Source organism: Mus musculus, chromosome 4 (genome assembly GCF_000001635.26).
Source record: "Mus musculus strain C57BL/6J chromosome 4, GRCm38.p6 C57BL/6J".
Lineage (NCBI taxonomy): Eukaryota > Metazoa > Chordata > Mammalia > Rodentia > Muridae > Mus > Mus musculus.
Window position 1 is genome coordinate 134,396,014 of NC_000070.6, and position 27,346 is coordinate 134,423,359.

General features: G+C 49.7%; 1 protein-coding gene across 9 annotated transcripts in view; it reads left to right on the forward strand.

Moving 5' to 3' along the window:
• The first annotated feature begins 306 nt into the window (after window positions 1-306).
• Window positions 307-27,346, forward strand: part of Pafah2 (platelet-activating factor acetylhydrolase 2) — a 31,093-nt gene continuing 4,053 nt past the window's right edge. The window contains exons 1-11 of one of the 9 annotated variants that reach the window (XM_017319887.1): window positions 5,489-5,522; window positions 6,613-6,825; window positions 6,957-7,091; window positions 8,080-8,230; window positions 8,993-9,089; window positions 14,891-14,959; window positions 15,754-15,892; window positions 17,329-17,442; window positions 22,029-22,120; window positions 23,856-24,026; window positions 26,365-26,519. In XM_017319887.1, the coding sequence (XP_017175376.1) occupies window positions 7,002-7,091; window positions 8,080-8,230; window positions 8,993-9,089; window positions 14,891-14,959; window positions 15,754-15,892; window positions 17,329-17,442; window positions 22,029-22,120; window positions 23,856-24,026; window positions 26,365-26,519 (1,078 nt within the window). In that variant the 5' untranslated portion in view covers window positions 5,489-5,522; window positions 6,613-6,825; window positions 6,957-7,001. Of the gene's footprint in view, window positions 412-1,457; window positions 1,574-5,451; window positions 5,523-5,683; window positions 5,824-6,612; window positions 6,826-6,898; window positions 7,092-8,079; window positions 8,231-8,992; window positions 9,090-14,890; window positions 14,960-15,753; window positions 15,893-17,328; window positions 17,443-22,028; window positions 22,121-23,855; window positions 24,027-26,364; window positions 26,520-27,346 lie in introns of those variants that run through there. The other 8 variants (NM_133880.3, NM_001285872.1, XM_011250171.2 and 5 more) reach the window with 8 other exon arrangements.

Here is a 27,346-nt window from a genome sequence, read left to right on the forward strand (position 1 = left end):
GAGAACAAAGTGAAGCCGAGTATGTTTCCAGGCACGCCTGGGAACTATCTGAGGACCGGTGAGGCGGAGGGTTACTTTTCAGTACTATAACCCTCCGCTCGAGGCGTGTCACCGCGGCTGCCGCTTCTCCGACACCAGGGGGCGTAATCTTACTGCATCCCTGGTCTTGGCTGCTTTCACACCGCCCCAAGATGTAGCTAGGAAACCTGGGAATTGTAGTGCTATGGATGACAAGGAGCCATGCTGCATCCTGGGACTTGTAGTGATAACACTTAGAAGCAGGAGATGAGTTTAAGTTCGCACGTTAAGTGAAAGAACTACTACTCCCAGAAGGCCACGGGCTCCTGGGCGGTGTCGGGTTTTAGTCGAGTAACCCTTCTGAGGTTACTTTTCAATGATCAGCGTGACTGGGTAAGTTTGATTGACCGAAGCTCCAATTCTTAACTGAGCTCTCCAAAGACTTTTTCATCTTCCAGCGTGGGCCCTCTTTGTGTCTCAGTGCCAGAATCTGCGCGTTAATCTTTGCTCTTCATCGTCTCTGTTTCCTATTCAGATCAGTCCTGTCAGAATCCACCCCGCACCTAAGCCCTTTCAGGGTCATCGAGGACTGTCACTCCCTCACCTGAGATTCCTGCCCTGACCCTGCCTCACTTCCCTGGGAGAGGGCAGCTTTGTGCCCTTCACACTGCGCTCCACTCTTCGCTGTCCTGTTTTACATACTGGTGGAGGAAGACACCCAAATTCTTCCTCGCAGTACTGTGAACTTGAAGTGCAGCAAAGAACTCTGCCTCACTCTCCCTGACCTTGGGCGAATAACACAGGCTCTCTGGGACACACTCCTCCTCCTCCTCCTCCTCCTCCTCCTCCTCCTCCTCCTGCTCCTGCTCCTTCCCCCTCCTCCTCCTCCTCCTTCCCCCTCCTCCTCCTCCCCCATCCCCCTTTCCTCTTCTTCCTCTTCCTCGTCTCCTTTTCACTTTTCCTCCTCCTCCTCTTCTTCCTGTTCCTCCTCCTCTTCTCCTCTTCCTTCTCTTCCTTCTCCTCTTTTCCTGTTCCTCCTCCTCCTCTTCTTTTATATTTCCGTGTATGAAAGTACTTTGTAAACTGTAAGGCCTCCAAAACCAACAGAGGTTCTCTTTGTGCCATTTGTTGCTGCCCTAGAACCTTCCTATCAGGTGGCTTTTCTAGTTTTACCGCCTCGTTGCTCAATCCCGTCCCTGGAGTTCTTGGTGTCCTCATCTAAAACCAGGTTATTTCTTCACTTCCTCCAAAGTCCAAAGATCAAATAGGCCCCAAGCCCACAGCCTGCAGAGAGCTTTGTCTGAAAGGAATCCCAAGAGGGGTGCTTGCCCTGGACTCTGGCCACAGGGCTGGCAGAGGGACAGAGCTGCTCGCTAGGGGCAGGAATGCAGCAGCCTAGCGTGCTCCGATGAAAGCCCTGTTTTTTCCCTTTGGGCTCTCCCGGGCCTCTTTTCAGTGGACCTTGGTAGGTGTGTCTCAGGCATGAAAATCCTGGGAGAGAAGAATTCATTTTGCCAAAGGATCTATGCCAGAAATAATAGAAGACCTCAGTTGGGTATGTTGTTGAAAGAGCACCAGGATTGCTGAATAGTTGCTGATGTTCGTACAAGTAATTACAATGTACCAGGTCTTAGGCTGTATCAGTTTTGTCCTTTAAACTTTACTTATGAATGTCCCTGTTTTACGTTTATGAAAGTCAGACTTGGAGCGGGTCATATAGTTCGTTAAAAGAATTAGTTAATAGCTGCCTTACGGAGTCATAATGTCTTCAGCATGTCAGATATTTTACACACAGAGTCTTCAACCTCATGAGTAGCTGTGAATGATGGGTTTAGAGTTTAAGGCATTTGTTGACGATCTCACTGCGGTGGCTGGCTAGATTGCTCAGTGGGTAAAGGTGCTGTCATGCCTGGTGACCTGAGTTCTAGTCCAGGAACCCACATGATGGAAGGAGAGAACCAACTTTTGCAGATTGTTCTCTGACCTCCACATGGGAGCCATGGCACACTCTTCAATAAATAAATAAATTGTGTGTGTGCGTGTGTGTGTGTGTGTGTGTGTGTGTGCATGTGTGTGCGTGTGTGTGTGTGCGTGTGCGTGTGTGCGTGCGTGCATGTGTGTGTGTGTGCACGCGTGTGTGTGTATGTGTGTGTGTGTGCGTGCGCGCGCGTGTGTGTGTGCGTGCGTGTGTGCATGTGCGTGTGCATGTGTGCGTGTGTGTGCGCATGTGTGTGTGTGCGTGTGTGTGTGTGTGCGTGCGTGTGTGCATGTGTGTGTGTGTGTGTGTGTGTGCGTGTGTGTGTAGCAGAGATCGAATACAAAGTCACCTAAACTTCTCTTTTCCTTCTATAATATAGAGCCTTATTTTGAATAATTATGACAGATTAAAAAATAACTGAGCTAGGGCCCTGGAGAGATGGCTCAGCAGTTAAGAGCACTGGCTGCTCTTCCAGAGGACCCAGGTTCAGTTCCCAGCACCCACGTGGCAGCTCATAACTGCCTGTAACTCCAGTTCCAGGGCTCTGGCGCCTTCACAGACACACAGACAGAACATGAATGCACATAAAAAAGTAACTGAGTTGGATACTGTGGGACACACCTATAATCCTGCCACTTGAGAGGCGGATAAGGAGATCTTGAATTGGGGGGCCTGCTTGGGCTACACAGAGAGAGCCTATCTTAGAACAACCAAGGAGAAAAGTTGGGAGGGTTTAAAATCAAAGCCAAAAGAAGACAAGGAAGTTCCTGCTGCCTGTGGAAAGCATGCGAGTCCTACTGGTTAAAGCAGGCTCCTTACCCCACGGAGTTCACAGGAAGAGAAAAAGCACAAGTGTGTGAAAAATTCAGTAGCACTCGCTGAAGAAAGTCCATTTTAAAAAGCACGTGTTTATTCTGCATGTGACTGGGTACCTGCGTTTTATGGTAAATTCGAGGAGGTCAGAGAACAGCTCAGGGCCTGGGGACAGATTTCCTCTCCTCATAATGTAGTTTCTGGGAATTGAACACATAACATCAGGCTTAGAGGCAAGCCTCTTTACCTGCTGAGCCTTCTAGCTTCCATGAACCGGTGTGTTTCTGGGTGGCCCTGGCTATTTTCCCAGTGAAGTCCACGGGGTACACTCAGTGTTTGGTGCATGTGGGTGTGCATGTTTGAATAAAAGAAAAGAGATTCTCAGGCCAGGCAGTGGAGGCGCACGCCTTTAATCCCAGCACTTGGGAGGCAGAGGCAGGCGGATTTCTGAGTTCGAGGTCAGCCTGGTCTACAAAGTGAGTTCCAGGACAGCCAGGGCTATACAGAGAAACCCTGTCTCGAAAAAACAAAACAACAAAACATAACAAGATATTCTCAAATACTGCTGACCAGAAACACCTAGGACTTAATTACAAAAAGAAAAAAAATTAACTTGGAGTTGGAACTATAGCTTAGTGGTAAGGTCCTTGCCTGCCCGTGAAAGGCCCTGGGTTCTAGCCCAAACCCCTCAAAAGTTGAAAGCAAGCAAGCAAGCGAGCAAGCGAGCAAGCGTTGATTTCTCTGTATATGAAAGAACATTATGAGAGATTGCAGAATAACTGGGTTGTGGGTTCAGAAACCTCTAACATAGATTTCACATGATTTACTGAGAGAATCGAGTCACTGAGGTGGCCAGCCCAGGCACTACACCTCCAGCTACCTGAGCAGCCTGTGTCGGGAGTCCAGGTAAGGGAGGGGAGCCATGCTCAGACCTGAGAGAGAGGAGGGAAGGCAGGGTTATAGGAACTTGTCCCAGTGAACGAGGAGGTCTCACTGGGCCTGGGTGATGGAGAGGCTCTGGGCAGGCACTGCGGTGAACTGTGAGCCAGGGAGAGCAATGGAACACAGCTGACTGACTCCCCTTGAAAATCCCTTGGCGTTTATGAGAAACGAGGCTGGGTGTCTCTTCCTTGTAGTTTGCTAGCGATATTGGCTTTTTAAAATCTATCTCCCTTTTCATCCTTCTTGGGCATCAGTCAGCATGAGCCTGGGAAAGTCTGGCTATTTTCAGGTTAGCCACAGTCTGGCCAGTTGTCTTTAGTTTTTTGGTTTTGTTTTGTTTTATTGTTGCCCCCCCAAGCAGAATTTAGCTGATGCCCCCTCCCAGAAGCCTGCCAGGATCACCAGGGTCTCTGGGCATCCCACCTCAATGACTCTTTTGAAATACACTTCCCTAATGCCTGACCCAAAATCCTGGTCACAAAACCCCCCACCCTGCCTCACCTTTGCCTGTACCTCTTTCTTCCGGGTCCCCAATCTGCACAGTTGCCAAACTCCATTGTTTCTGCTTTTCTCGAGATCACCAAATGTGTCTAGATACTTGTTCAAGCCAGGTACTATGCCAGTCGTTTTAATTGCCTGGTTTCATTTATCTCCATAGCAACCACAAGGCTGACACAAAATCCCACTTTGCCGATGCAGAATCAGGCTTAGAGAGATCGGGTTAACTTGTCCAAGCAGCTGGCTCTCAGGCTTGGGTCTTCCATGGTGGGACAGCTTAGTGGCTAAGGTGCTTGTCTCACAGATATGAGGATGTAAGTTCAGATCCTTAGGGCTCATGTTAAGAAAGAAAGAAAGAAAGAAAGAAAGAAAGAGAGAGAGAGAGAGAGAGAGAGAGAGAGAGAGAGAGAGAGAGAGAGAGAGAGAGAGAGAGAAAGAAAGAAAGAGAGAGAGAGAGAAAGAAAGGGAAAAAGAATAGCTGGGTGTGGTCGCACATGGCTTTAACACCACCCCCAGGAGACAGAGGCAGACTGATCTCTGAGTTCAAGGTTAGCTTGGTGTACACTGCAAGTTCCAGCATAGCCTGGGTTGCTTAAAAAGACACTGTGCCCCCCCCCCCAAAGCAAGCCAGTGAGATGGCTCAGAAGATAGAGATACTTGCTGCTTGCTAAACATGACTGAGTTTGATCTCCTGGCCCCTCAAGATAAGAGAGAAGAGCTCCCTCTCGTTATCCTCTGACACCCACAAACACACTGTCATACACGCATTTCCACGCATTAAATAAACAAACGTAATTAATTTAAAAACAACAAAAAAAAACCAACCCTGGCTTGATGGCATGCTATAATCTCAATGATGGGCAACAAGAGTCCGACAGGTAGGTCCCTGGAAGCCTACGAGGTCAAGCTCCAGGCTAAAGGGAGACCCTGTCACAAACAAAAGGATGGGAAGCACGTGAGAACCAACAGGAGAGGTTGGCCTCCGCGTGCACATGGTTACGCTTACCCACCCACGGGAACGCGTGGGAGCTTGCGCGCGTGCACGCGCTCCTTTCTCCCTCTGCAGCCAGCACTAACTGCCCCCATGTCTCACACGCCCTTTCCTAACTTTCAATCCTGTCTTTCCCTGCTCTCTGCTCCCACGCTCAGGGGACACACTCACTCTCCTCAGAACTCCAGTGGCATTTTATCTCTCTTTTATGACAGGAGCTGCAGCTGCTTCACCATCATGTGACCCACATGTGTCTTGCAGCGGCAGTCTTGGTTCTCCAGTGTGTGTGCTCAGCCTCGGGGGAGGAGGGTCGGGCCGGGGTGGGGTGGGGTGGAGTGGGTGGAGTCTGGCAGAGGCTCCTCCCCCTTCCCACTGGCTGTGCGGTCCACAGCCTGCAACAGAATTTAGCTCCTCTTCCCTTCCTCCTTTTTGTATTAGTGGGTGTCTTAAAATTTGCGCTGGAAGAACAAAAGAGGAAAAGGAATAGTAGAGAGAAAATTATTGCCTCCCAACGTTAAGTAGAGTGACTCTGGCTGGCTTCTTGGGGTTTTTCCTCTGGACCAGATGATTGGCAGGCAGGAAGGTGTGTGTGTGTGTGTGTGTGTGTGTGTGTGTGTGTGTGTGTGTGTGTGTGTGTGTGTGTGTATGTGTGTGTGTGTAGTAACAGCTGTGGCCTTAAACAGTTCAGGACTATGAGTTCTTCAGTTACACACGTGTATGTGCCGAGGCAGGGACAGGGGTGATTGCAGGGAGCGTTGGCAGCAACCATCTCCAAAGTCTCTCTTTGCCCAGGCTTGCTCTGGCTTGCACACTGATCCTCCCAGAGGAGGACTCAGAATGTCCAAACAAACCGCGGGGGTGGGGGTGGGGGGCAGGGCCCCGCCCATGCAGGTGGTTTAGGCTGTAAGGAATAGGAATTGAAATGTTGCTTGCTTTAAGCCGGTTCGTGGGCTGAGTTAGACCTCTCTGCCTTGCTCTTGAGTCTGCAAAATTGGTCCAGCTACCTCCCTTCTCGGAAAGCTGTTGAGAGGGTTAGATGAAGCAGTGTTTATCAGAGACTTAGTACAGTGCTAGCTGAGGAAGAGCTGGACCTCAGTGGGGCGTTATTAGCCAGGGAAGGCAAAGTCTGGGCTGTAATCACTACAGCAGTTACTGTCAGATAGATACACGGTAGGTGCGGGGTCATTACGCAATAATCCTGAGACAGAGTCATGCATCCCAGGCTTGCCTTGAACTCCTAACCCTCCGGACACCACCCTCCTCAGTGCTGGGGTTACAGGTGTTCATCGCCGTAGCTGTTTTCTATAGTTCTGGGAATTGAACCCAGGGCTTCTTGTATGCTAGAACTGAGCCACACCCTTATGGTTTGTAGGTTTTGAGGGATCTGAGGACTAGCTCATCACCACTATCTCCTCACCCCACCAGAGGGAAATGAAGACCACAGTCCATAGGGCTGGGGATGGAATGGGTCGCTACCTAACAAGTGTAAGGCCCCGGCTTCCACCCCGCCACTGCAGAAAGACAACCGAAAGACGAGCCTGAAAACGTTGGCAAAGTCGCAAGTGTAAATAACGAATATGATTTAGTGAGTAGCTGGCAGGAAGGTCGGCTGGGGTGATAAGGATGTCAGGAAGTGGACAGGGTTGGCACATGACCTAGAGAAACAGCAAGTGAGGGAGAGACCAGCAAGAGGCTGTTCTGTGTTCTGTCTTCCAGCCAGCAAATTCCCGAGCACCCGGCTTTGGTCCAGCTGGTGATGAGATGGGGGCCGGCCAGTCTGTGTGCTTCCCACCCATCTCGGGACCCCACCACATTGGCTGCACGGATGTGATGGAGGGTCACAGTCTTGAGGTAAGTGTCCCAAGCTCCGCCCCTGCTCTGTTCCACTGCGGGGACTTCACCAGCACAGGTCCAAGTGTGTAAGTTCTGGGCTGCTAAGTTACAGCTGGGCAGAGTTTGGACATCAGCCTTTTGGCCTGTTTTCCTGCTGGCTTTTAAATTCCTCATTTAAACTCTTAGAACCTCCGCAGATGGCCGAGTTCTTTCTGCAGCAAGGAGGAGCCAGAGGCACCTCACAGACCCTTTCTCCTGTCGTGAGTCCAGGCATCTGACCCTAGAGAGGTTTTTCGATGCCATCCTGATGTAGGGGGACAGGATGAAGCATAGTGGGCCACAGGCCACTGTCCTGACTCTACAGCTTGGGTGGGAAGATGAGGTCTTCACCTCTAGCCTCCCATTCACTTCTCTCTGGTTTCTGAACCTCCTGCCAATTCCTAAGCTTTTCTTTTTCTTTGTTTCCTCTTCCTCCTCCTCCTCTTCCTCTTCTTCCTCCTCTTCCTTTTTAACATTTTTGAGGTTTCTCATGTAGCTCAGGCTGCCCTCCAACCGGAAATGTAGCCAAGAATGACCATAAGCCCCTGATCCTCCCACCTCCAGGACTTCAGGCACGTGCCACCATGACCCAACAAGTTCCTTAGGTTTTTGTCCCCGGTGGTTGGGCTCACCTCTGTTCTGTGAGAGACACCCACTTCCTGGTAACCCCTCTCCTGCTCCCTCTCCTGACCAAGCCTTCTGCTGCCACTGAGTTCATCCTAAGAGCAAAGACCTAGCCCCCCCACCTCCCTCGTTCGCACGGAGCCTAGGTCCACAGTATGGCGCTGTTCCAGGATGTAATTGGAAATGCACTTGACAGTCAGGACATAAGCCCTCTGATGTGCTAGCCACAAAATTGTTTCTGGATCGGAGGAAGCCTCTGTTTCTCTGTTGGTGCCCCAGACTCCTGCTGACCCCAAATGCCTAAGCTTTGTGGTCCCAGCAGCTGCTCCCTTCTTTTCCCCAGGGGAGCCTCTTCCGACTCTTCTACCCTTGCCAAGCATCAGAGAAGTGCGAGCAGCCCCTGTGGATTCCCCGCTACGAGTACAGCATGGGTCTGGCCGATTACCTGCAGTATAACAAGCGCTGGGTGGGGTTGCTGTTCAACGTGGGTATCGGTAAGGCTGGCCCGGCCCTGGCTGCTTCCCGGGTGCCTGGTTACATCCCCAGAAGAGACCCAGGCAGACACAGGAACTATTTAGCTTGCATAGTCCAGTCCTTGGTTTGGAGAGATGGGAGAGACTTGGACGCGTGAGAATCTGGGTCATGGGTTCAAATCCAGACTTTGTAATTTACTGGCAGTGGGACTTGGGCCAGTCCCTTATCCCACTTGCCCTGCCAGCGTTTGTAGAACTGTGGTGCCAGATACAGGTAGAACTAGAACCTCTTGCGCAGTGTTTGGGACATCAGATGGGACATGGTACTGGCTGTGGTCCCTAAATCCAGTATGCATTCTGATCCACTCTATAGATCACCCCCACCTTTTTTTTTTAGTACTGGGAAGCAAACCCAGGGGATCATACAAGCTAGGCCAGAGCTCTGCACTGAACTGCATGCCATTAGCCGTCCGCTCCACCGATGCTCGCCCCAGCAGCTATATCAGACACTCTTGGCGCCCAGGGAGCATGGCTCTCCTGCAGCATGCCCGCTGGTCTTGTTCTCCGTACCCCCTCCCAAGATCGTAGCCCAGGAGTTCCCCGTGGCCTTGGCTTTTCACAGATCTTCCCAGGGTTCTTCAGTGCTGCCCCTTTGGGTCTTTTTTTTTCCCCTGGTGATTCTGGAGATGGGAGGACCACATATGCACACCCCTGTCTGTACTCAGACTGCCTGTGAGATTCCTTATGGGCAGCCAGAGAGTCTACAGTCTGTGTCTCTGCCAGGATCTTGTCGCTTGCCTGTTAGCTGGAACGGCCCCTTTAAGGCAAAGGAGTCTGGATACCCTTTGATCATCTTGTCCCATGGTCTAGGAGGGTTCAGGTAAGAGCTTTGTCCCTGGACCTATCCTATCCCTTGCACTGTGACAGTGTCTTAACGTAGTCTCAAAGGGCCAAATAACAGACGTTGATCTGCCTGCTGTCTTTCTCCCTATGCCCCTCGCCAGGGCACTGGGCCCTCCTTCCCTAGAATAAGGCTTCATAAGGCTTCTCACGTGTGACTAGCTTTTGCCTGACATTTTTTTCATGACTGCCCACTAAGTGTATAAAATAGGAATACGGGTCAAATGTCCATTGGTGAGAAGTCACAGCGAGATAGATTTTAGGACAATGATTTGGAATGCATATCATCTTACTACTCATTAAAACCAAAGGAAATTTGCATACTAGCCAGCTGGGTGTGTTATTTTTGTATGGAGGATTCACTTTAAGCTGCACATTTGATAACGTAAGGCGTGGAGTATTTTTCCACAATAGATTAATTTTTGGTTTTTGCAATCATCAATGCAGAGAGTTCTGCTTCGCATAGACACATCACACAAAACGGCAGGAGTATGTTTAGGGCCAATTCAGAAACTGGAAATTCTGTCTTAAAATCAAACCAAGATCCATTTAACACTGTGTGTGTGTGTGTGTGTGTGTGTGTGTGTGTCTGTGTGTGTGTGTCTGTGTGTGTAACTCAGTTTAGCAACCCAGACACCAGTCTTTTTTTTTTAAAGATTTATTTTCGTTCTTTTAGTTACGTGTGTAGATCGAGCGTCTGCGCGTGGGTATGCGTGCGTGAGTGTAGGTGCTCACGGAGACCAAAGGTGTCAGATCTGGTGCTGAAGTTACAGATGGCTGTGAGGCACCCGAAGAGGACGCTGGGAATCAAACTCTGGACTTCTGTAAGAGCAGCCTGTGCTGTTAACTGCTGAGCAGTCTTTCTGGTCGCCTTAGGTGCCAGTCTTTAAAGATACGATACGATACGATACAATACAAAACAGTACAGTACAGTACAATACAATACAATACAAAACAACAATACAAAAATATACTAACTTGATGCATACGTGGTAGGAAAACACAAAAAGCCATTGCTCTCTCTAAGCAGGCCATTGCATTTTCATAAGCTTGGAGATCTTTGTACAGTAATAACATGGCAATGTCAGGTCTGCATCCAGGTGTTTCCGGTGGCCTCTTTGACACAGTAGGGCATGCAGAGTGCACAGTGCACGTGTGCGTGCAGAACCCAAGGCTGCAGAGAGGTTTCTAGATGCAGCTTGGGCCAAGCACTGTCAGGTCAGAAACACCTTGGCTTTACCTGGCCTTTTCAGTTAACTTTTTTTGGGGGGTGGGGGCATCTGGCATGTACTAGCCTGCATGTGTGGCCTGACTTACCTATGGCCTTTGCGTCCCTAGTGGGCTAGGGACACTGTGCCTTGACACACTCTGTGAGATACTCTCTGAGCCTCAATTTCAACATCTGCAGGCCAAGGGATGTGGCTTCCATGTGTGATTTTTGTTTTTTTTTTTTTTGGTTTTTCGAGACAGGGTTTCTCTGTGTAGCCCTGGCTGTCCTGGAACTCACTCTGTAGACCATGCTGGCCTCGAACTCAGAAATCTGCCTGCCTCTGCCTCCCAAGTGCTGGGATTAAAGGCGTGCGCCACCACTGCCCTTCTCCCCATGTGTGATTTTTGAGGTTTCGTTGGATCGGTGCTGGCTAGATGCACAGCCTGCCACGTCTCTCCTTATTATGTGGAGGGATATGGTGATGGTGTATTTGATAATCTCTTTCACCAGACGTTGGGCAACTGGCTTCAACTTCATAATTCAGTATTGGACAGGATAGCTCCCAGGGCCTTTTCTGTATGTTAGAGCTATCTGTAACGTCAGCTCCAGGTCTGACACCATGGGGTGTTATTTAGCTTATGACAGTAACTGCGCATGCTCACTTAAGTTTGTTAGTACTCTTTCTGTTCACCCGTGAATATATATGTGTGTGTGTGTGTGTGTGTGTGTGTGTGTGTGTGTGTGCGCGCGCGTGCGCATGAACAAAGGTTCCTGAAGAAGGCTGAAGAGCATCGGATCCCCTGGAGCTGGAGTTTCAGGTGGTTGTGAGCCTCCCAGTGTGGTTACTGGGAACTGAATGTGGGTCCTTTGCAAGGGCAGTACTTTATCAGTGCTTTAATCGCATGTATGATTGTGTTCCAGTGTCTGTCTCCCCTGCTGGACTGTAACCTCAGTGAAGACAGACACCACTCCGGTCTTCTCTGCCCCAGTGCCTAGGACCATGTCTGGAGATCATAGTTTCCCAGTACATACGCACCCCCGAGGGAACACAGGGCTGTTTTGCTGGATTCTCATTCATTCAGCCAACTTCTGTAAGCGCCTGTTGGATGCTGGCCCCTGGAACAAAAGGAAAGTGGGAAATCTGGACGTACACACATCCAGAAGCCACTCACATTAGGAGCCGGTATACAGGCGAGCATAACTAGTGGACAGCATAACTAGTGGACAGGCATAACTAGTGGACAGGCATAACTAGTGGACAGGCATAACTAGTGGACAGGCATAACTAGTGGACAGCCGGAAGTGGAAACTTGGTTTGAAGATAAGGCTGGCGAGGCAAGCGATTTCTCTGCTGGTTTCTTTTGTAGTGAACCGAGAGCCTGCCTTGAGTAGAAGAGTCCCTGCCTTCAGAGCCTGTGTGTGTGTGTGTGTGCCTGCAAACATGTGTGCATGTGTGCGTACGTGTTAGTTACCCTAGCAGAAAGAGGCTAGGAAGCACTGCCTCACCGCCCATCGCTATGCTGGAGAGAGCTGTGGAGGTGTAAGGCGGCCGTGGCCCTTTTGCCTTTGAAGCTCCACTAGCGTGCCGCTCCTCAGTAGACCGAAGTGAGCCAGTAGAGACATCCGTCCTTAACCAGGAGTGAGATTCCAAGAGACAGGGGAAGAGGGGAGGGGTGGCCAGAGGTCAGTTTCCTCTTTAGCTATTCTAGCTGGTTTCACGTTGAAATCCTCCCCTGGTTCACAGACAAGTGTCTTCCCACCCTGGGGAGAAGTGTGTGTGTATAAACACCACCTCACTGGCTTCCAGAGTGCCATTGTCCCCTGTGGTCCCCACACAGCCCTCTGAAGTAGGCAGAGAGGAGCCACTGGGCTGTAAGCAGCCGGCAGCAACTTGTCTGCTTTACACAGTGCACACCGGGAAGCAGAAGGGATCCAGAGCTGTTCGTCCTGTTCACCACCTCTCTGAAAGCATGGAAGACATAGAAAAGAGATTTTAGAAACTGACTTTCCCCATTTAAGTAAGAAAGTATTTTTAACAGAGAGCCCCGGACACTGGTTTCTAAGGCATGATCAGATTCCTTTCTTGTCTGGAATCTCGTCTATACTCACAGTCCCGAGAGGCCGGGACAAGAGAATCTTGGGTGTAAATATGGTCTGGACTGCAAAAAAATAAAACACCACCACTAACAACAAAGTCTTTATTTCTCTGTCAGTTAAAGCAAGCTGGAAGGGTGGGTGTGGTGACACCTGTCTTAGCCCTAGCACTGAGAAAGTAGCAGGAGGAAGATCAGGAGTTCACGGTCATCTTTTGCCAAATAGTGAATTTGAGGCTAGCCTGGACTACATAAAACTCTGCATCAAAACAACAGAAATGGGGGTGGGGGCCAGAGATAGACTGTTAGGGTTGCTGTTGTAGTTCTATGAATATAACAGGGAACTGGACATTAGAGTTACCTCCTGACCTGGGATGGCTGCTTTTGTTCCAGCTAGTGTCTGCATCTCTAGCAATAGAAAGGAAACACTCTGCTCTTTAAAGAAACTCTCCTGGATAGCGCTAGCTAATACAGCCGTCTGCATCTCATTTGTTAGAGCTGTTTGGTCCACTCTAAGACATCTGCTCTGTGTGACTCTTAAGTGGCTTAGAATATGGTTGGTCAACGTCGAGCCATGCTTCAGCTATAAAATATACACCAGAGAGTCCAAAGGCCATGCAGGAGTAAAAGAGTACAATAGCGTTTCATGAATGAAAATTATAATTATATTTTAAAATTACTTTGGGTTGTATAGGTTACAGTAGGTTAAATAAGGCATAGTAACTATAATAGGCTATTATAGTTTAAATAAAATATATCAGTAATATCAGTAACGTTAGTATGCTTTTTCTTTCTATTTTTTTGTTTTTTTGTTTTTTCGAGACAGGGTTTCTCTGTATAGCCCTGGATGTCCTGGAACTCACTTTGTAGACCAGGCTGGCCTTGAACTCAGAAATCCGCCTGCCTCTGCCCCCCAAGTGCTGGGATTAAAGGCGTGTGCCACCACCATGCGGCTCTTTTTCTTATTTTTTTTTAAGGAAAGATTAAAAATATTTTTTCTAGTTGTGTGTGTGCATAGATGTATGTGCACATGTGTGCAGTGCCTACTGTGGCCAGCAGAGGGCGTCAGACCCCCTTGGAACTGGAGTTATGGACAGTTGGAGCAGCAAGTGCTTTTAACAGCTGAGCTACCATCTCTTCAGCTCTGTATTTCTTCTTATTTGTTAAGATCTTGATGCGTAGACAAGGCTAGCTTTGAACTCCTGATCCCACTCTCATGTCCCAAGTGCTATGTGTGCACTAGCATGCCTGGCCTGGCTGCCTGCCTTCCTGCTTTTTGTCCTTTTTATTATTATTATTTTTTATTTTTGACAGGAACTCAATGTAGCCCAAGCTAGCTTTATACTTACTATGTAACTAAGGATAACTTGGAACTTCTGATATTCCTGCCTCTGCCTCCCAGGTGCTGGGATTATAATTCCATGCTACCACAACTGGCAACACAAACAAACAAACAACCTTTGTTTTTGGCCCCAGTGGGAATTGAACCTATCACCTTGTGCATGCCATAGGCCGGTGTTCTACCACTGAGCTACAGCCACTGTCGTGTGTGTGTGTGTGTGTGTGTGTGTGTGTGTGTGTGTGTGTGTGTAGAGGTGTTTTTCTTGCATGTATGTCTGTATATCACATTCATGCAATGCCTGTGGAGGCCAGAACAGGGTACTGGATCCACTGTAACTGCAGTTACAGGTGGTTGTGAGCCACTGTGTGGGTGCTGGGAATCAAGCCTTGGGCTTCTGGAAGAGCAGCTAGTGCTCTTAACTGCTGAGCCAGCTCTCCAGCTACCTCAACGCCCCTTTTTAACTTTTTAAAAAACCATGACTACTTGAAAACCTCAAATTACTTTGATTGGTATGTGTGTGTGTGTGTGTTTTTAAACTTTATTATTATCATATGTGATACGTGTGGACTCATTTGTGGAAGGCAGAAACTAACTTTGCAAAGTAAATTCTCTCCCTCCACCTATTATGTATTGTGCGTTCTGGGGAGCAAATTCAGGTTGCTAGGCTGGTGAGGTCAATGCCTTTACAGATGACCCATCTTGCTAGCCCCTGTGTGGTTTTAAAAAATATGCTGAGCATAATATTTCAAGGCCAGCCTGGACTACAGTCATAGAGTTCCAGGCCAAGCAGGGTTACATTCTGAGACCGTGCTCAGTGAGTTAAGCGCTTGCTATACAAGCATAAGACTGACTTGAGTGTGATCGTCAAAACCCGTGTAAAGTCTGGGCATGGCCACACACACACACACACACACACACACACACACTGTAATCCCTGTTCAGGAGTGGATGTGTCAGGAAGATCTCTGGATCTCTCTGGCCAGCTAGTCTCATAGAATTGATGTGTTCCAGGCTCAGTGAAAAATCCTGTCTCCAAAATGATAATGATGTGAAGAGGCCAGCTGGTGGTGGTGGTGCACATCTTTAATCCCAGTACTGGGCCGTGGTTTTGACCTGTTCTCCTCATGACTCTCCAGGGCGTCATACTCGGCCTTCTGCATGGAGCTGGCCTCTCGTGGCTTTGTGGTTGCTGCCGTAGAGCACAGGTGAGGACCCATGAGTTGCAGTTGGATACCTGTGGTGAGCTAGGTATAGGCTAGTTGCCTATCAGTCAGTGTGTTCCTCCTCCTCCTCCTCCTCCTTCTCCTCCTCCTCCTCCTCCTCCTCCTTCTTCTTCTTCTTCTTCTTCCCCTTCCCCTTCCCCCTCCTCTCCTTCTCCTCCTTCTCTTCCTCAACCTCCTTCTCCTCTTTCTTCTTTTTTAAATATTTATTTATTTATTTTATGTATATGAGTACATTGTAGCTGTCTTCAGACACCAGAAGAGGGCATCAGATCCCATTACAGATGGTTGTGAGCCACGATGTGGTTGCTGGAAATTGAGCTCAGGACCTCTGGAAGAGCAATCATTGCTCTTAACCACTGAGCCATCTCTCCAGCCCTTCTTTTTTTTTTTTTTTTAAGTTTAGTTTGTGGTGCCGGGGCTTGGGACCCACACGCTGGGCAAGCGCTCTATCACTGAGCTACATCCCTAGACCAATGTATTATTACTAATGACCGTGCAAAACCATTATTATACCCATTTAAAAGGGTAGAACAACAAGGCCGAAAGATGTCCATTAGCTGCCTGGAAGTGACACAGCTGACTCTGGGCTCACATCCAGGCCTGTCCCTGACCGTGATTATTTTGCTCCCCTTTGTGTGCCCGTGATCTCCTTATCCACCAGCCAAGTGGAGAGCCCGCGTGTCATGGTTGGAAGGGAGACATGGGTACACGGGAGAAGCACCCTCACATTGTCTTCTTTCTTTCTTTCTCTCCGATGGCACGCGTGCATGGTTCAGGGACCAGTCAGCTGCGGCCACCTACTTCTGCAAGCCGACCTCCCAGGAGAGCTCTCCCGCTGAATCTCTGGAGGAGGAGTGGCTCCCCTTCCGTCGCATCAAGGAAGGGGAGAAGGAGTTCCACGTCAGGAATCCTCAGGTAGGCTTGTGCCAGGTGGCAGAGTCACACACTGCCGAGCAGGGACTTTAGCTCAGCCTTCTAGGGATTGCAACCCAAGGTCGGGCAGACCTGTTGCTTTGGGCCTCTGGTGAGGCACCCGGATGATGGGAGGTGCGGGGGAGGGGTGTTTGGGGGGGGGAGTGGTGTTAGCATCCCATAGTCCCTTTTCAGGGCAGTTCTTCAGTGACTTAAAGACCTCCCACTGGGTCCCACCCTCCGAAGACTCCATTTTCCAATAGTGTCCCCATGAGGACCAGAACATTAACAAGAACCTTCAGTCCACCGCAAGCACGGTCTGAGCTCAGCATATCGGTGGGAATAGATAAGTTCTATGAATCACAGGACTCTTGCAGTTGCTGGAGAAATCCCCCTTAAGCTTGCTTAGGTGGCAAGGGTGCTGATTGGTTCAAAAGGGTAGGAAGAGTGGGGCCCTAGAGCTGCCAGTCAGTCCCTGGGACTTGCTCTCAGAGGGGCCAGCTCATCCCTGTCGCTGCCAGGACTCCCATAGGTCTGCAGGTTGACTTATTTTCTGAGCTCCTGCCAGCTGTGACTTTGCAGACGTTTGGCTCATCGCCGAGAACGAGGCCCTGGTGGCGGTCCCCAGTCCTCTCCTCCCAGAGCGAAGCTCATTTTGAAAACTCCCATTAAAGAATTCCTAGCCTGGGGAGGAGAGGCAAAATGAAAATTCCCACCTAGAAATCCATTGTCAGATTGTCAGGGGAGAGGCAGGGGAGAGGTCTATGGGAGAAGGGGAGGCAGAAAAAGGAGACAGACAGACAGCCTGTGTTGCAAATGGACAAGTTGAACCAAACCAGCATTCTCCACTCCTTCCAGTGGAAAATTCTCTCATGTATGCCCTCTCTCTCATCTGGCCATTCACGGGGCCTGGTGGGCAGGTAGGCAAGTAGAATCTGAACTTTTTTTTTTTCGTTTTTCAAGAGAGGGTTTCTCTGTGTAGTCCTGGCACTCACTCTGTAGACCACGATGGCCTCGAACTCAGAAATCCACCTGCCTCTGCCTCCCAAGTGCTGGGATTAAAGGCATGTGCCAGCCGGGCGTGGTGGTGTACGCCTTTAATCCCAGCACTCGGGAGGCAGAGGCAGGCAGATTTCTGAGTTCGAGGCCAGTCTGGTCTACAGAGTGAGTTCCAGGAGAGCCAGGAAACAGAGAAACCCTGTCTCGAACACCTCCCTCCCCCAAAAGGCATGTGTCACCACTGCCCGGTGAATCTGAACTCTTAGGTCCACTCACTATTGCTGTCCCCAGAACCTGTGTGATCTGCGAGAGGCCTGCAGTGTTTGCAGAGCTGTGGTGGGCAGACCCCCTTTCCCATTGCATTCTGCCTGGGCTGGCGATGGGGCTGAGGTCCTCACTGTGTGGTTGTAGGATGCTCCTGCAGACCATCTCTGTTGCAGGTGCACCAGCGGGTGAAAGAGTGTGTGCGAGTGCTGCGGATCCTTCAGGACGCCTCTGCTGGGAAGACTGTCGTCAATGTCTTCCCAGGAGGACTGGATCTGATGACCTTGAAGGTAACGCGACGACGGTTGGGGTGACCCAGGGCTACACATTCCTCACAGTCTCGCTGGCTCACACCGCTGGCGGGAGCACAGGCTGACCTCGGGCCAGCATAGTGAGAGCTAGGGCCTCAGACCTGTTAGCTCTGCATCTTACCTTTTGTCTATGGGCTCAGTTTCCTTGTGCATATGGGGCCTTCATCCTCATCAGATTCCAGGCAAGAAAGATAGCTGCTAGAAATCCAGGCCTGTGCCTGAACAGCCCCCAGAATCAAACAGCAAGAGTCTCTTAGCTTCTAGCCTGGGGCCTTGTGTGGCTTACACGGTCGCATGAACCACTCTCTGTGTCAGAGAGAGAATTTGGGTCCATCTGCCTAGGCTGTGCCACCTTCCCTGTCAAAGGAGCTGGGACACCAGAACTGAGGGCCCCTCTGTGCCACATGGGTAGAGGAGAGTTTCTTCCCAAAGTCAGGGTGTTAAGGAGAAGGGACCCACTGCAGCCCAGTAGCTAAGAAGGCTTCTGAAGGAGTCCCAAGACCCCTTCTAGAAGGTGTGACACTGTCCCGGCTAGGGACTTGGAGACAGGGAGTGTGTCTACCTTGCAATGACTAATCTTTTTCCATTTCTCCCCTGATCTTTCTTTTCTTTGCCCTCTAATGCTTAAACAAAATGTAATAGCCTTTTCTTGTTCAGACCACACACACACACACACACACACACACACACACACACACACACACACACACACACACACAGAGAGAGAGAGAGAGAGAGAGAGAGAGAGAGAGAGAGAGAGAGAGAGAGAGAGAGGCTTTTTTCATGCTAGTTAATTTGTTTGTTTGAGACAGAGTCTTGCATCATAGCCCAGGCTAGCTTAAAACTCACTATGTAGCCCAGAGTGACCTTGAACGAGTGTCAGTCTTTCTGCCTCACTCTCCTGAGTGCTGAAGTTACAGATGTGAGCCACCACACCTAGCTAGCTAGTGTTTTCCATGTTTTTCTTTCTTGTTTTGTCTTTCTAAGACAGGGTCTTGTGAGTTCTAGGTGGGCGTCAAAGTTACTGTGTAGCTGAGACTGGCCTTGGGCTCCTGGTCCTCTGAAGTACTGGGATTTCAGGTGTGCACAGTGGTGCACTGCTTATGAGTTCTTTTTGATGCTCCTGTAATATTCCACTGGGTGAATAAGAATTCTGCTGTGGTAAGAGCTCCCCACATAAACTCATGAAGTCAGTACATCTGTACACCAAATGAAGGCAGGCACATAAAGGCTAAGGACCTACAAACCATGTTCCATGAAGAAAATGGCAGAGGAGCTGGAGAGTTAGCTTGTAGTTAAGACTGCTGGCTGCCCTTGCAGAAGACTCAGCTTTGGTTCCCAGCACCCACATGACCGCTCACAACCATCTGAAACTCTGCTTTCAGGGGATCCAGTACCCTCTTCTGGCTTCTGTGGGCATCAGGCACACAAGTAATATATGGACATGGATACAGAGAAAATACCCATTCAACTCACGTAACATAAAATTAAAACAACAAAAAAAAAAACAAAAAAAAAAAGAAAAAAAAAAAAGTAGTGGAGCCAGCTTTAATCTGGAACTTATGTTTCCAAAGGTGTTTATGTATGTCTCAAGACCTCTTTTTTTAAAAAAGCCATTTTAAAGGAAGACACATATGTCCATGCATGGCTTAGACCCTGAACTCTGGTGGGTGTGAGTGACTATTCACTGAGTGGGGAAGTAGCCCCCGCCCCCTTTACCCCTGGGGCTGACTCCAGACCCACCTGCCTGAGAGCCCGAGGAGCAGCAGCCACTGTCTTGGTGAATCTCAGAGGAAACAGGAAATCAACTAGCTAAGTAAACCTCACCCGCGAGGCTGAGTGAATCTAAACATCGCTATCCCCCTGTGCTGAAGAAGATAGCCTTCTCCTGCTGCCCTGAGGAAGGCGGTGTGTCAGAGCCATCAGCAGCACAGATAGATGCTTTCTTTTTCCTTCCTTCTCTCTCTCTCTCTCTCTCTCTCTCTCTCTCTCTCTCTCTCTCTCTCTCTCTCTCTCTCTCTCTCTCTCCTTCTTTCGTATCCAGCAGTTTCCAGTCTGTATCCAGTATCCTGCATGAGCTTCATTGATCCTAAAAGCTAACAGTTGGGAAGAGCCAACGTGTTCCGCTAAAAGCCCCAGGGAATGCTAATTGCTAGGACACATAGACCCCTCTCAGTGACTTCATCAATAGAAATGTCTCTCTCTTATGTAGCACCCACAGGGTCCTGTGCTATAAGAGGCAGTCTAGGGGTCCAGGCTCCTTTAGGAACTGGGTACTTAGGGCTTGGCACAAGCTGGAAAGCCGCTCTAGCTGAGGCTCCATTCGTCTGAGGCTCTACCCTCTGGACTCTTGAACTCAAATGTACTACATACCTTAGGCCAGCAGAAGGGCACAGGCAGGGAGCTACCTGAGAGTCTCTATAGATGGACTTGGAAAAAAATATATATATATACACATATATGCATATGGTCACACACACATATATCACATGATTTTTAATTATGTGTTAGTATGAGTATCTGCATGTATGTATGTATGTATGTATGTACACGAGTACAGGTGCGTGCATGCAGAGGCCGGAGATGTGGAATCCTCTGGAGCTAGAGTTACAGGCAGTTGCGAGCTTCTGGGCTTGGATGCTGGAAGTCAAACCCAGTCCTCTGCAAGAACAGCAAAGTGCTCTTAACCAGACAACCGTCTCCCCTGCTCTGGAAGTTAGACTTTTGCTCACGCTGTTAGCTAGGACCCGGTCACCTGGCACTGCAGAGAAATGATCTCGCTGCGTGTCCAGGGACAGATTTGGTGAGCAGCCAGCTGTCTATTTCCGGGTGATGTCAAGTGTAGCCATTGGGAAGGACAAGGCAGCAGCTTTTGTACCAATACTGCTGCTATGCAGAGACACTAGCTGGGGGGCGCGCCCGCGGGAGAGTGATAAAAGTGCGCATGCGTGCGTGGTCATGTTTCCTCGTCTGTGCAGCCTCGAACTCTGCCAGGACACTGGAGACACTGTCGCTGGTTAGGGGCGGGAAGAAGGCAGCTGGTGGAAAGGAAACCATGGTAGGGGGCTTCTCTGCAGAGCTGATTTTGGAGGCATACGAATACAGTCACTGACATTTAAAAAGCTAAGGAGTCCATCTGCTTCTCTCGGCCAAGGGCGAGAATGGACACACGCCCCGGGCTAGAAGTTGAGGAGAGCGAGGCTTTTGAACAGATCCGGGCACACAAAGCCTGCGGAGAGATCTCCCCAGCCCCTTAGCAGGCTTCGGTGGTGGCTTTTTATAAAACCATGCCCTGAAGGCTTCTGGGAATAACCAGAAATAGACACTCAGAGAGCAGACGGAGCGCAGAAACTCTCCCCTGGGCTGTAGATAAAAATCAGGACAGATGCACAGAGGAGGTAGGACCTGAGTTGGATTTCTGCACAAGCAGTCGTTGCTCTAGGGCAAAATGGAGGGCGCCGGCAGTCCCGTGTGTTCCTCTCTGTGTTCTGTGAGGTATCCTTGCGGACCAGCTTGTGAGGCAGGAGCTGTGGAGTGTCGGTTCTCGTTTCGACCCTTTAATCCGGCTCCTCATGCTGTGCTGACCCCCAGCCATAAAAGTATTTCATTGCTACTTCATAACTGAAATGTCGCTACTGTTATGAATCGTAATGTAAATATTTTGGGAGGTAGAGGGTTGCCTAAGGGGTCGCCACCCACAGGTTGAGAACCGCTGTCCTAGAGGCTGAGGGAGAGGGGGAGCTGCATCTCAGGCGGCCTTCAGATGAGCTGGTGAAGCCTGGCTTCTGTCTGTCTGGGTACTTACTCACAGACGTGTGAAGGCCTCCCCTCCGCAGGGAGCAAGAGGTTTATGAAGTCAAGGACAGTACAAAGCCATGGAATCACAGGCCTTTAATCCCAGCACCCAGGCAGAGGGAGGATCTCTGTGAGTTTGAGGCCAGCGTGGACTACAGAGTGAGGTCCAGGCAGGCCAGGGGTGCAGAGTGACTCTCTCTCAAAACAAAGCAAACAGGAAAAGTGTCCAGGTGACAAGCACTGTCCTTGGAGGTTGTTCGCACTGAGCATTGGCTGGCCAGGACAGAGGCCTTTCCTTTTTTTCTTCTCTTTGCCATACTGGGTGTCAAATCCAGAGCCTTTTGGTGCCAGACATGCTCTCTGCCACTGATTTGCACCCCAGAGATTCCTTTTATTTATTTTTAATAATCTTTTAATTCTATTTTATGTGCACGTGGCGTGAGGGTGTCAGATCGCCTTGAGTTGGAGTTAGAGACAGTTCTGAGCTGTCACGTGGGTGCTGGGAATTGATCCCGGGTCCTGTGGAAAAGCAGCTACTGCTCTAAACCAGGGAGCCATCCCACCCCCACCCCAGCCAGTGTCTCACTGTGTAGCCCAGGCCAGGCTTGAACTTGCCACGACTCTGCCTCAGAAGCAAGTTAGTCGGTGTGGCACCCTATCCCGCCAGAGGCTCAGATGGGACAGCTTTGGTCTGCATCCTGCCTCGCCTTCGTTCCTCTATGGTTGCCTCTCTCCGTGTCTGGTTCAGCTAAGTCCTCTGCTCTCCTCAGGGCAGCATCGACAGGAACCGCGTAGCCGTGATGGGTCACTCCTTTGGAGGAGCTACGGCTGTTCTTGCTTTGACCCAGGAGGTCCAGTTTCGGTGAGTGCCGGTGATGCTGTGGTCATGAAGCTTCACACACCACCCATCCATCCGTCCGTCCGTTCGTCCATCTGTCTGTCCATCCATCCGTGGAGCAGGGATGTGTCACACAAGGGTTGAGTTCTGGGCACTGTTTGATGGGCTGGGCATTCAGTGGTGATGATGGAAGATGGTCTGGCTTGGAGAGAGTGGGTTGTGCGGGAGGAAAGCGGCTTGCAAAGAAGCCACGAATCCTTACTTAGTACCTAAATGCCATGCAGAAAGTAAACAGACCAAGAGACGGGATGTACACACCCATAACGCTGCACTCCGGAGGCTGAGGCAGGAGGATCATAGAGGTCAAACCAAACCTAAGCAAGACCCCGTTGTTGTTGTTTTGGGTTTTTGTTTGTTTGTTTGTTTTTTGAGACAGGGTTTCTCTGTCTATTCCTGGCTGTCCTGGAACTCACTCTGTAGACCAGGCTGGCCTCAAACTCAGAAATCCACCTGCCTCTGCCCCCCAAGTGCTGGGATCAAAGGTGTGCGCCACCACTGCCTGATGCAAGACCCTGTCTTAAGAAAAATAAAATAAAGGGGCTGGAGAGATTGTGCATTGGTTAAGAGCACTGACTGCTCTTCCAGAGGTCCTGAGTTCAATTCCCAGCACCCACAGGGTGGCTCACAACCATCTGTAATGGGATCTGGTGCCCTCTTCTGGTGTGACTGAAGACAGCTACAGTATACTGTATAAAAGTAAATACATAATTTTTTGGACCTGATGCTCCTGTGGACATTTCTTTTTTCTTTCTTTCTTTTCTTTTTTTTAAACAATTTTTTATTAGATATTTTCTTCATTTACAATTCAAATGCTATCCCAAAAGTCCCTTATACCCTCCCCCCAGTAAATACATTTTTAAAATGAAATAAAATTAAAAAGATCATCATTAAAGAATTTTAGACAGAGAAAAATGAATCTTCCATTTTAGAAAGCATCCTGGCTACCGTGTGATGTAACAGGCCCACCTGAGAGCTGGGTGGGTATGGGCCAAATCAGCAGAGCTACAAGAGGATGAATTTGCATGAGGTGGAGGACAGGGATCGTGGACGGAGTCAGAAGCATTTGAGTTGTAAGGCTGCAGTGATGTGTAAGAGCAAGAGGACAGGAAGTGGAGGCCGTATGAGTGCACCTGTCCTTGCAGTGGAAGGTGACTGTCCCCTGCAGAAATGCATGTGCCTCTGAGTCATAGTACCACAGTTTCACCCTTGGTACGAAGGAAGTTTGCAGGATTCTCTGCCACCAAGGCTCTGGGCTCATGTAGCATCTTGTGCTTGAGAGCTTTGATACTTTCAAAGTCCCTTGGTCTCCCTCTACCCCTGCCTCTCCCTGCTGTCCCTTCTCACTGATCTCTGCATCAGGAGGGCTAAGCTCACAGTGGTCACTCAGTAGTGAACGAGTAAGTGATGAAATGAATGAGGTGACCTTCTGCAGAACTGGAGATCGTCAGAGTATGGATCCAGAGGAGGGACTCTGACCTTTGCTGGGAGGGAGTATATATTCTGGAAGGCTCCTTGGGGACAGGCAAAAGGGATTCCGACGTAATATCATAACAGGAGGGAATGGCTCCCAGCACCCAGCTCCTGGCTTGCTGAATCATTATTCCATTGGTGAGAAGAGTCCCATTCGAACCCCCTCCACTGTAACCGGTCTTGCCTGGGTTTCTTAGTTGACGGCTCCTCAATGTTTGTCTGATCCCAGGTGTGCTATAGCCCTGGACGCTTGGATGTTCCCTCTGGAACGGGACTTTTACCCCAAAGCCCGGGGCCCTGTGTTCTTTATCAACGTCGAGAAATTCCAGACGGTAGAGAGCGTCAACTTGATGAAGAAGATCTGTGCCCAGCACGAGCAGTCCAGGATCGTGACTGTCCTGTAAGTATCCCCCAAAGGCACACTACCCCAGGGTCCTGTGCATTTTTCAGTCAGGCAGGACTCCCTCCATTTCTTCTAGGCTATCCAGAACTTTTTATATATCCACAGAATATCTGGATATTGCCAGAATCCTCACATCATAATTCCTGTAGCATTTCATGTCTCTCTTCGCTGCCTGGCTCCTCCTACAGAGGCTGCGTGATAGGATTTGCTTAGTGCTTTCTGGAAAATGCTCTGGTACATTGGGTCTGGGTGGAGTCCAGACATCTCTAGCCTCCTATGGGAATTTTACTAGTTTATGAAGACTATGAATACATTAAGATTTGACAATTTGAGGGGGATTTGTAGACTTTCCATAGATATCTAGTTCACAGAGGTCATAAAAGCCATTCATGCAAGCTGAGCCTGGCGATGCATGTTTGTAATCCCAGCACATGGGCAGCTGAGGCAAGGGGAGAGAGAGTTCAAGGCCAACCTGGGCATCAACATGAGATCCGAACCAAATAAACCTCTTAGATGCTGGCCAAGTAAGGGGCATTCTCTTTACCTGGTCACTGCCCTGTGATGGTTAGCTTTCTTTGGGGGCCATTTTCCCCAGAGCAGCAGGCTTTTGAATCTTAAGCTGTTGGCCATGTGGGAGGCGTATGGAATTCAGGCAGGCCTGAAACCTCCGTGACCTGTGCATGCCCCACTCAAGCCAAGCAGCACACGTGCACCAGTGCCTGTGTCGGGAAGACACACTAACTGCTCGTCATGTACCCTGGGAACCAGCTAGGCAGCTGAACCATAGGCCATGCCAAGCCCCTCAGTGCCAGAAGGCTGCAAGCAGTCGCTTCGGGGGCTTCTGCCCTTCCCCACCCTGGCCCAGCCCCTCCTCTTTCATTTTTGACTTCATAGCGTTGGAGGGACAGGACTGCAGTCACTTGTAGTCTGTAGAGAAGGCACACAAAGGGGACTTAACTACAGGCAATATATCCTATGGATATGATGACACATGCCATTAGTCCCAGCACTCGGGAGGCAGAGGCAGGTAGATCGTGAGTTCAAGGCCAACCTGGTCTACAGAGTGAGTTTCAGGACAAGCCAATGCTACATAGTGAGACTCTGTCTCAACCTCCCCCTACCCCAAATTTTTTAGATGTATTAATTATATTATTTTATGCATATGAGTTTTTCCTGCATGTATATGTCTGCTGTCCATGGAGGCCATGAGAGGGTGTTGCATGTGTAACAGTCCTGACTGTCCTGGAACTCACTTTGTAGACCAAGCTGGTCTCTAACTCACAGAGATCTGCCAGCCTCTGCCTCCCGAGTGCAGGTGTTGAATTCTTAAACCTGGAGACTTGCGATCCACTATGTGGGTGCTGGAAACAGAACCTCCGCCCTCTGCAAGAGCAAGGGATTTTATGCGCTGAGCCAGCCCCAGTATATTATTTTTAAAATGTAGTTCTGAATACTCAAGAAGTCAATATATTTATTATCCTACACACATTTTTCATGTGCTTTAAATAATACATTTTGAAAATCCGTTTAGGGCTGGGCAAACGGCCCTGCAGGTAAAGGCACCTACCATGAAGCCTGAGTGTGGACCTCTGTTCCCAGCACAGTAAATGAATAGATCTAATTGTGGAAAATCTGCTTTTCTATACACCAGACGGGTGCTTTAGCGTGTATATTTTCCCATACCACATTCATTGGAGTTAGGGGTAATTTAGCTCAATGGGAATCCAGCAAGGACTTCACGTGTGCATTCCATGTATTTAGAGGGCTGAGGACGTAATGTCACGGCAGGATCTCTGCCTCTCTGCCTAGCATGTGCAAGGCCCTGGGTCAATCTTCACTACCATGAGTGAATGGATGAATGAAGGAAGGAAGGAAAGGATGATGCATTTACAGTCAAAAGGCTGCATTTAAAACCCATTTCCATGCCTTCTCTGCTGTGATTATTGTGTTTCCTGTCCCTGTTGACTCCGGGGCAGTTCTGGCAGTGAGGTTAAAAGTTCAATGGGCCTTGGGGGTCTCTGGATAAAAACCATGGCATCGTAGGCGCAGTGGGTGTCGGGAATCTTCCTCCCTCCCCCAGCTCCGTCTAACAAGCTCACCCTCCCTCCCTCCCTGCATTGTCAGGCATGGCAAGCTAGGCATTGAGCCAGCTTCGCAGCCAGGCCCACCTCAGTTCAGATCCTAGTGCCGTCCACCGTGTCAGATTCGATCACAGGGGCAGATGCTGCCCTGGCAGAATTACCCTGACATATAGGCAGCACAGTGCACACAGTAGGTGCTTGATGCCTGTGCTTAACCTCCACCCGCCTATGGGCGGCTTCTCTTTTCTCTTTAGAGGCGCTGTTCATCGGAGTCAAACTGACTTTGCCTTTGTGACGGGCAACCTGATTGCTAAATTCTTTTCCAGTAACTCTCGTGGTACCTTGGACCCTTACGAAAGTCAGGAGGTCATGGTGAGGGCCATCTTGGCCTTCCTGCAGAAGCACCTTGGTAAGGAGACAAGTGGGGCGTATGGGGCACACGTGGGGTCCCTTGACTCTCCTGTAGCACCCTGCTCAGTCCTGACATGACTAGGACCAGGAGACACATGGCAAATGAAATGAAATGGCTGGCTGAAAGAGTGGTCAGCACATCAGCACAGAAATTCCTTTCCTGAAGGTTTGCCCTCCAGGTCCTGACTTACTAGCCCTTGGGCTGATCGTCTAACGGTTCTGAGCCCCGGCTTCCTCACTGTGAGAATACCTTTTCCTCTCATTACTCTACCACCTCGGTCCCCAATCTTACCACTTTGTACATTGTGGGGTGTTTTGGCCAAAACGTATGGGAATTTTTAAACGAAACCAAATATGGAAAGATCGTGACCGATATTGTAAGTCACAGACCAGCTAGATGCAAAGCCCTTTGAGGTCCCTGGTGTCACCTCTACCCAGAGAAGGTGTCTTCTCCAATGGACACAAAAATCGGCTCCCCTCCTGGGACTTGGGATGTTAGAAGTGATTGTTTAGGGGCTGGTGAGATGGCCCCGAGGGGAAATGGCGCTTGTGGCACATGCCTGATGACCCAAGCTCAATCCCTTCCTCTCCCCCCCCTCCCTCCCTCCCTCCCTCCCTCCCTTCCTTTCTTTCTCTTTTTTCAAGTCAGAGTTTCTCTGTGTAGTCCTGGCTGTCCTGGAACTCACTCTGTAGACCAGGCTGGCCTCGAGCTCACAGAGATCCCCTTGCCTCTGTCTCTCCAGCGCTGGGATTAGAGGTGTGTGCCACCACTGCCATCTGAATATTTCTTGACACCAGATTCCCAAGAGAGATACTGTGTCAGCT